This window comes from Mastomys coucha, chromosome X (genome assembly GCF_008632895.1).
Source record: "Mastomys coucha isolate ucsf_1 chromosome X, UCSF_Mcou_1, whole genome shotgun sequence".
Taxonomy (NCBI): Eukaryota; Metazoa; Chordata; class Mammalia; order Rodentia; family Muridae; genus Mastomys; species Mastomys coucha.
In genome coordinates, this window is record NC_045030.1 from 132,979,134 (window position 1) to 132,989,082 (window position 9,949).

The following is a 9,949-nucleotide window of genomic DNA, read 5'->3' on the forward strand; positions in this document are numbered from 1 at the left end:
AAAGGTAAATAAAGTTGTATTGTCTGCCTGGCCTTCAGTTCCAACTCTAAGAGCTCTGTTCCTAGTTTCACTTTTGACAATGGTCCTTCTTTCTTGTAATCCCAGACAACCTGTTGGCCCCAACCTGTGGGAGGGCAAAATCTCCCACATTCTCCCAAGTCCTAATGCCCAAGTCCTGTATTTACAACTGCTTAGCACACATTTTTTTTCCTGGATGTCCCAATGGTATCTCAGTGTGTATAAAACTGAATCTTCACGTTTTCTTTTGAACAGGTTTCGTCTCTCCTGTTTCTATCGGTGTCAACAACATCAAACTGTTGGCATTTTTTATGGTGTTTTGTATGGTGACTTACACTACCATCATTGCTAGCTGAGTCTGCTGTTGCCATTCTGGACTATTGCAATGGCTTCCTGGAATTGGTTTTCCCTCCAGCTCATACACTAAATTAATCTCCTGAAGCACTACTTCAGCTTATGCAATTCCTATTTCTAAATTTTTTCATGTTGCTTCCAATAACATAACATTTAAATGTTTTTAGCTAGACAATCAAGCTAGACAGTGGGTGAAGCCTTATCTAATTCTCTCAATTGGAAGGTAATATTATCTCAACTGCTTGTAAAGAATGATCAGGAAAAGGTTATAAATGACTATCTGCTGATGCTAAGTGGCAGATCTGGGATATAATAATTTGGCCTTAACTGTATCTTCTATTGTTCCTTTATAAACACTGGACAAATTGAATTGCTGAGTGACTTCTTACTGTGCTTCATTTGATCAGAATGAACTTCTCTTTTTAAATATTTTACATCTAAGTCTAGCTTGAGTACCACTTCTGAATTTTTGTAACACTGTGCACATACACACACTCAAGCACACACACATTTACACAGGTACATGTGTATGTGGAGGCCAGCAGTGAATACTAGATGTGTATGTAGTTCCTTAAGAGTCACTCATCTTGCTTTTGGAGACAGGGTCTCTCATTGGGGCCCGGAGCTCGTTGATTAGGCAAGGTTAGCTAGAGAGGGATTCTTTCTCTGTTTCTATCTCCCCAGTGATGTGATTACAAGCATGCACTGCTGAATGTGGATTTTTTTTTTTATGCTGTGGATGAAACTTGGGTCTTTGTGCTTGGGTAGTAAGCATTTTATCAGCAGATCTATCTCTCCCAGTCCTCTTGTAAAAACTTTATTATTCTTTTATAACATGTATTCCCATCTATGGGATATATATGTATATTTACTCATCCTACTTGAATACAGAGTGCCAAGATGGTGCAAGGCATCACGTGGTAAGAGACAGGGAGCACACATCTGTGTCTATATTCTCTATGTTGACTGTTGGGCCGGTCTCCTTCCCGCTGTACTGTCCTCCTCTTCTCCCTCTGTCCCCCATGATACTCTTTCTCCTTCTCCATTTGATGACTCTCACCAGCATTTAATCTGCAGGGGTGGGTTGGTTCCCTAATGAATTTTTCTAACCCTAATCATCTCCCAAAGACTCAAGCTCCAAACATATTTGAACTAACTTCTATATTGTATATCAAATAGTAGGGATTATGTTTTTACATGTAAATTATTGGGGTGCATCCTCAAACCATATCAGCTCTAGAGCAGCAGTAGTATACTGATGTGGGCTACAACTTGGATAAACCTTGGAAACATGCTAAATAAATGAGACCAATTCTGAAAAGCCTGGTTGTGTTAGCTGCTCCAAAATCTGAAGCAGAAAATTTATGTTGATGATCAGGTATATTTTGTTGCATTCAAATCTACTAACCATAAATGTAAAGGTATGTCTTTTCCACTGAAATATTCGTCTAACCTTATACCACTAGCACACTGCCTTGAGATTTATGTTGAGATTCTTGAAGGTGGGTGCTAACTTTCTTCTTTTTCAAGACTGTTGGACTGATTTTCTGCTCCTGGCATTTCCGTATGAATTTTCGAACGAGTCTGTTGATATTACAACAGAGACATCTGGTGTTTTGAAAGAGATTATACTGCATCTGTACACCAGTTGGAGACTACTGAGATTTTTTTAAAGTAGGAAACCATTTGATAACAGAAATGACAGATGCCTTTCTATTCATTTAGGCTGCCTTTAATTCAACAATGTTTTGCTGTTTTCTAGTGTACAGATATTGCTTGTACCACTTCTCTTATACTTATTCTAGATATTTTTGAAGTTATCATAAGTAAAATTGCATTTGACTTTTTTTTTCTTAAATTTTGTTGTTCTTTAAACATTGGGGATTTTAGTCTTGCTGATTTTCTCTATTGTTTTGCTTGTCTCCATTTCATTTCCACTTTAATCATTTCCTTCCCTTTGTCTGATTATGTTTAGTAGTTTTCTTATTATGTATCCCCAATGGACTTTTTTTTTAAAAAAAAATCATTAAATATCTCTTTTTATATCTAGAACCTTTTTGTTTTAAAGCACATAATCTTAGACGGTCTTGTTGACATAAGTCTGGGCTAGCAAGATGATTCAGCAGATAAAGACACCTGACACCAAGCCTGACAGCCTGAGTTTGATCCCTGGTATCTGCATGAAAGACAACCAACTCCTTCAAGTTCTCCTCTGACTACCATACCTATGCTGTAGCACGTGCATGTGTACACACATACTTACATGTGCAAAATATGTAATTAGCTATAAGAATAAGAGTCAATCATCTGCTAGACTTGTAAAGTTCTATAGCTTAAGTATACTTGGAAATAAAATGATCTCATTTTGGATAGTCTGTTTTTTTTTCTAATACTGGAAATATTTTATCTTTTTTCACATCTGTTTCATACTGTTATTAACAGAATACCAGAGCTGGGTAACTTCTAAGGAAAGAGGTAATAATCTTGGTTCACAGAACTGGATGGTAATCTCATTGGCTTCTGGAGAAAGTCTCACTACAGCCTCACTCATGCTAGAAGGTAGAAGAGCATTCAGAAGACAGAGACCTTCACAATGGAAGGTCTAATATCTCTTAATGGTCTGATGAATACTGTTACACTGTCAATTAAATGTCAACCTAAGTTTTGCTAGGGGCCAACCATATCCCGGTCATAGTACCATCCCATCACCTTCTGATGTTCATTTTTGTTTTTGTTTTTGTTTTTGTTTTGTTTGGTTTGGTTTGGTTTGGTTTTTCGAGACAGGGTTTCTCTATTGTAGCCCTGGCTGTCCTGGAACTCATTCTGTAGACCAGGCTGGCCTCGAACTCAGAAATCAACCTACCTCTGCCTCGCAAGTGCTGGGATCAAAGACGTGTGCCACCACCGCCCTGCTGATCTTCATCTTTTAATGAGAGATTAATCTGAATGGGATTTGCTAGTGAAAGACCATTCACTTATAGTCTCTGCTGTAGATTTTCTTTCTCCCTTTGAATTTCAGTATTTTCACTATGACATGACTGGTTGTTTAGCTATTTTGAGTTTATTGCACTTAAATGCCCAGGCTAATGCCGTTCATCAAATCTGGGAAGATTTCAGCTATCACTTTAACATACCATTTGTATTCCCTGCATCTCTTCTTCATGTGATACCATGTGGAGTTGGTATACTTGTCTCTGAAACTTTGTCAAGGTTATGTGTGATTTTATCTCCATATTCACTTCCATCTATGTTCTTCTGATTGAATAGTCTATAATTGGACTGTTCCATTTGGGGAATTCGTGATTCTTCTTACTTTTAATTGTGCTTTTGAGTCTTTTAAGAGAAATTTTCATGCCTGGACTTTTTATATACGGAATTTTGATTTGGTTATTTTAAAAATAATTTCTGTTCTTTTATTGTTACTTCATGCTTGATGAAACACTGTCTCCATATATGTCTTAATATTTCATCCATAATTTCCTTTAGGTCTTTGAACATATGGTTGCTTTGGAGTCCATCTGCCAGACTAAACACTGAGGTATCTTCACGAGCATTTTCAATGGCCGAATTTTGCTTCCTATGTTTAGCTTATGATTTCATATTCCTTTTCATATCTCATAATTTGTTCTTGACACCTAAACATTTTAGCAAATATAGTATAAAAATTCTGGACACTAATTCCTCCTGTCTTGGGCTCTATATTGTCATTCCTTGCATACTTTTATTACATTTTTAGTTTAGTTTAGTTTTTTAGGTCTGAATATATGTGCATTCTATGGCATGCATATGGAAGTCAGAGAAGAACTTGTTGGAGTTAGTTCTCTCCTTCCTTCATGCGTGTCTCTTGGATTGAACTCAGACCACCCAGGGCTCACCCCTGGTCCATCACAGACCAGTCATTACTTAGTGCTCAGAGTTTCTGATTAAGTGCCCCCTCTCCAGTAAGGTTTTTACCCTTTTATACTGTATTTGTTTGTGGTTTGGAGGCTGCCACCCAAATTTAAGGAGTTTGTTTCTGCAACCTATTCACTTTGTAATTGCTTAGATCTTCCCTCTTTAGTCAACTCTAAGAGAGCAGAGACTTGAATATACATACATACATACATACATACATACATACATACATACATACTCCAAATTGTTAGGGATGTGTGTGATTTTAATCTTAAAACCTGGCTTCTTAGGAATTGTCACTGGATAAGAACATTATTTGGCCAGTGATTGTTGGTCATCGTATTAAATCTATACCAATGGGGTTGCTACCTGCTGTATTTTTTTCTCTGAATGTGGCTTGGGTACTGGTTTCCAGTTCACATTATGCCCTCCTATTTTGTTTGTTTCTTAGAGGGTGCTGGTTTGTGCTTATACAGAGCCTTGCTGGCACCTAGAATTAACTGCCATCTCAAAAAAAAAAAAACTTTTCTTAATTGTCTTTCTCTGATTCCATTACCAAACTTCCTGATGTCAAGTGATTTTATTTCTGTAAGATGTATTATGAAATTAAAAGTAACATCTTAATGATTATCTATCATGATCCATTTTATTTCTAACAGTGTCCTCAGGCATGAAATTCTTTATGCTTTTTTGTAGATAAAGTCAATTCCTTTAGGTAGAGCCACAGAGTTCAACCTTAAGGCCTGCCTTATGCAAAAAGTGGAAGTAGAGACAAGAGCCTATTTCTACCATAATCTCTGCATTATGAATGAGGAGTGGAGTCATTCTGGACTTGTTCCACATAGAATGATCCTTTGATCTATGAGCAATATCAAACTGGTTCAATGAAAGCCTAGTTTTGTCAGCACGGTATGCCTGAGTGGGTGCAAGTGGGAGAAGAGAGAGAGCCAGTCTTTTTGGTTCTACCTAAATATACCTTCCACAATATAAAGCTGGGGGGAGATGAGAACAGTCAGAGGCATGCTCCTCCCAAACAAAACCAGTATTCCTAGGCGACGGAGATACCCTTTAAGCATTATTTTAAAATACAAACTTGTATTGCTTTCAGCATAATTTATTCCAACTATATAAAAAAACTACAATCATTACTTCTTTACTCTGCTGATACACTTATGGCTATTTTAGACTTTAGCTTGTACCACTTGTAAGGGAACTTGCATGTACTGGAGATATTCGCATTTAACACTGACTAGTCCACCATCTTGGATCCCATCACTACCCTAAAAGAATACCTTTCATAGAGCACTCAAACTTATGCAGAATGAATGGACAGAAGTAAACTGCTTTCTCTAGTAGAAAGAAGCTGTTTTTCCATAAAAGGCTATGACTTACAGCTTACATCCTGCTTGAATCGATTGTATCGTAATTCCTTTTCGTGCCCTTGTTAGATGTGTAAGACTCACAAAGTCATTTCTAATGACCTTCATGGAGGACCCCTCTAACCTGCCCCAGGTATGACTTCTTAAAGGTCTCCTGAACAGACCAGGCTTTATTTGGTACAGTTAATAAGCAGGGCTACATAACTCAAAGACTCTTGCTGTGCTCATAGGTTTTCTTAACAAAGGAAACCTTTGTACCTCTTGATTAAACTATTAATTAGTTCATCAATATTCTTTTATCACAAAGTGTCTATTTTATTAAACCTGTGAGCACCTCCATTTTCCACTTCCAAATGAAACACCTGCTAATAATAATTTTAAAAAGACAGCATTTTGGTATATTATCCAGGCTGGTCTCTCCAACCTTTGGACTCAGCAGACCTTCAGGCCTTAGTCTTTCTAAGTAGCTGGACATGCCTCAACAAATTGGAATAGTACTATACACACAGCCTGAAATGATGTAATTATTATTTGCTAATCTTATATACTATATACTACTAGCAGCATCAGGTATCATTTAGCTCTTGAAAGGATTTTACTCTCAACAAATTAGAATTACACATGAATTTTCAAAGCACTTCACTTGCCCTCTACAGCTTAAGCCTTATATATTCCAAGACACCTAAAAAAAAAAAAAAAAAAAAAAAAAAAAAAAAAAAAAAAAAAAAAAAAAAAAAAAAGCCAACAAAAAAGCTGATGAGGTGTGCCACCCAGTGGATGTAGTGTGGTACTGCACCCACAAAGTATGCCATCTCCCTACAAATGTAGACAGAAGAGGGAAAGTGGAAGGAGTGAGACTAGTCAGAAGAGCAGGAGGGAAAAGTAACATTGTGCTTCAAAAATCAAAAGCATTCCCTGTGCACTCCTTGAAACCTCCAATGGCCGTTGAAAATCTCCTGATAACAACAGGGTAGAGTTAGGATCAAACTACAGAGACCAGGGTGGACTATAGGCTTTTTACTCCTTGCTCCAAAATTCCGTTTTCAAAGCTGCCCTTTAAAGATGACCACTGCTTACTGAGTACCGGACTACATGCTTTCATAGAGAGTGTCATTAACTTCTTTTAAAGTTTTAATAGTTTGACTCCAAACAACATACTTTCTCTTGAGGCTATCTGCTCGTGTTCAGGAGGATCTATAGGTCTCTCTATTATTCACTGGGTTTAATTATTTAAAAATTGAAGCACAGGGAACTCACACACCTGTACAAGTCTTTGTTTATAAGATGCTGAAGACTTACCTAAGAAGAACCAAACAAGAAATCAATGAGCTTTGGAGGAAGGGGTTAACTGACCTTATGAAATCGTCTGTGGCCTCTATCCTATGATATGTCAAGAAAAGGGCACTGAGACGCTCACAACTATTATCTAAGAATCATGTTAATAATAATTTAGACATTTCTACTTTTGAGAGCAATCCTGTGCCTACTCTACAGTTTGGCCCTACTAGAATGAAGCCAGTAGAGAAGAGAAACACAAGATGTGCCAATTAGGAATACTGTGTTCATTTCTAGTGGAAATATGAGGGCTGTCATGTCTTTTAGTACCTCAGAGATACCTAATACCTACAAAAAATAAATAGCCATGCCCCTTCCTGTTATATGGACTAACAACATTGATGGCATGATACAAGATGAAAGGAAAGAAGCAAAAAAAAACAACAACAAAAAACAAAACAAAAACAAACAAACAAACAAACAAACAAAAACAAACCACCAGATAGGATCTCACTGTGTAAACTTGGCAAGCCTGGAATTCACTATGTAGACAAGGCCAGTCTCAAACACACAGGAGCCTGTGCCTCCTGGGTGGGTGGTGTGGGATTAAAGACTTGTATCACCATGTTCCACAGGAACAAACTTTCTATGATAAATTTTTTTCTAGGAAAAAAATGAATTGCTCTTTTACTTAATAGGGCATATTTCTACTAGTTGATTTTACACAGGGCTTATGAATCCTCGGGATACTTTAATATTCATAAATTTAAGTATAAAAACAATGGGTTTCTACATAGCACTACCTCATTTATATAATATTTTATATTTTTCAAAGAATTGACATACCCATCACTTTCTTTGCACAATATTCCACATGGCATGAACACTTCAGAAGCCAGTGATCTCTTCAAAAATATATAAGCTTGATACAGCACTTGTATACTAGGAGGTGCGTGCAAGATACAATTCTATCAGTCCCAAACTATATTTCCATTAGTGAACTTCATGTGTGAAAGGAAAACATAAACTTAACTGGCATGCCTTTAATATTAACACTTGGGAGGCAGAGAGAGGTGGATCTATTTGTGAGTATGAGGTCAGGCAATACACACACACACACACACACACACACACACACACTATGTATATATACTATATATACTGCATAATATATATAGGACATATTAAATTACTCTACAGGAGAACAGATTCCGAGGCTTACTATTGAAAACAAGTGATAGTTTTAGTCACCTGGAAATCTGAAAAGCACTGGAGTCCAGAGATTTAAGTCGAGGGGGTGATCTGCTTTCTTCTCTGACAGATGGAAGCAGGCTGGGGCTATTGATTTGCTCATATCCAACTGTCTTGTCATTTAGTTCAGCCATATCTTGTGGAGTAGGAGTCTTTGGTGGATTACTGAAGACCTAGCAAGAAAGAAAGAGTTCATAAAAATCCCAAGTTTGAACAAAATCTCAAAAGACGTGTCAATTCTTCTGATGCTAGGAAGGAACGCTTGGCCAAATAAAAAAAGAAACTGTTTCCTAAACAGAACAAACAATCCACAGTAATGTACACTAGAACACTGGACTCAAACACATTCAGTCACTAACCTTATCAGCTAGATACAACAGACTGCTCGCGAGCGATTATTGGATTGGTTACTAGACCTATTCCACCCATGACACAAACCCAAGCCCCGATGGCTGGCTATTTTGCTCTTGTGACCCAGGTGAAGGCTGGGTCTTCATCCTTTCGAGCCCTGTGTTGAAAATATGGGTAGAAAGGAAAAGCACTGCAGCAAGTATCTGCTGGTTTAGGAGAGACGCATGCCAGAGGCTACCACATGTTCACAGTGCACACAACAGAGACATGCACCTGGGATCTTGTAGGAGAGCCAGCATACGAAGAAAATATAAATAATTAGGGTAGAAGAATAAAGGGAAGGCAAACTGAATGAGGACAGGGCAGTCCTGGAAAACCCAATCTCTGTATAGACATAGAATATGAAGCGTGATTTCTCATATGCCTCAGCCTGAGCAGGGTACATGAAGGAGCATTAGTGTTCAACTGCCTCTCTCCTCACTAGTCTGACCTGCCCAACTCGGGAGGAAGTGAATCTAACATGCGACTAGCAGATCTCTGGGAAATAGGGTCAAAAGGGAAGTCATGCAGAAAGGCAAAGGAGGGGTGGGAGAAATATACGGGTGCTATGGTGGCTGCCAGGAAAGGAGTGTCCCTCAAAGGACGGCCAACCTTATTGCACCCTTCAGCGTCCGAAGCTGGGCAACCATGTCCGAGAGACAGTGCTCCTGAAAATTCAAAACAGCAGAGTCTTTATAAAGCCAGCCAGCCGGAAAGCAGGGATGAGGGAGGGGGGCGGGGAGGCACAAAGAACCAACCCTTCTTCCCAAGAGAAAAGAGGAAGGAATGATCCCTGAATCCCAGAAGAAAGGAGACAGGAGAACCAGACAGTCAAGAGGAGCAGCTTATGAAGATGGTACACAACTGTTATGTGACACCAAATGTGCCCTTCCCACTGCCCCGAATCGATTTATACGAATCCAAATCTGGAAAATAAACGACATGACTCTTCTGTTTTAAGTGATCCGAACATCAACAACAGATCAGCTCAAAACCCAACGATCCATTCAAACGAGCCTGAGAATCCCTCAGCATTGCTAGGCAGTGTTCTTCAACCTAAATCTTTTCTGTTGGGGAAAACTTTGTGAGAAGAAGAAGACATGGACCTGTCTCTCACCTGGTACTTGTCACTTTCCACAGGCTTCTGCTTCTTCTCAACAGTCTCGACTCTAGAAGATAAAAGTGTTCTTTAGATACTGGAGGCCAAGGGGGAAGATGGAATGCTCAAGGCCAGCCTGCTCTACAGAGTGGGTGACAGCCCAGTCTAAGCTAGGGAGTGAGATTCTGTCTCAAAATTAGGTGCTATTTAGTTCATCCCTGAAGTTCACTGAGAAACTGGGGTATATTCCTGAACTATGTTACTCATTCTCTCCTCTCTCTCTACCTCT

General features: G+C 38.6%; 1 protein-coding gene across 2 annotated transcripts in view; it reads right to left on the reverse strand.

Moving 5' to 3' along the window:
• The window catches only part of Morc4 (MORC family CW-type zinc finger 4), a 48,340-nt gene that overhangs the window by 5,062 nt on the left and 33,329 nt on the right, over positions 1-9,949 (reverse strand). For both annotated transcript variants that reach the window (XM_031368645.1, XM_031368652.1), the window contains exons 13-14: positions 9,679-9,730; positions 8,172-8,344 (exon numbers count right to left, since the gene is read on the reverse strand). In XM_031368645.1, coding sequence (XP_031224505.1) covers positions 8,172-8,344; positions 9,679-9,730 — 225 coding nt within the window. The remainder of the gene's footprint in view (positions 1-8,171; positions 8,345-9,678; positions 9,731-9,949) is intronic.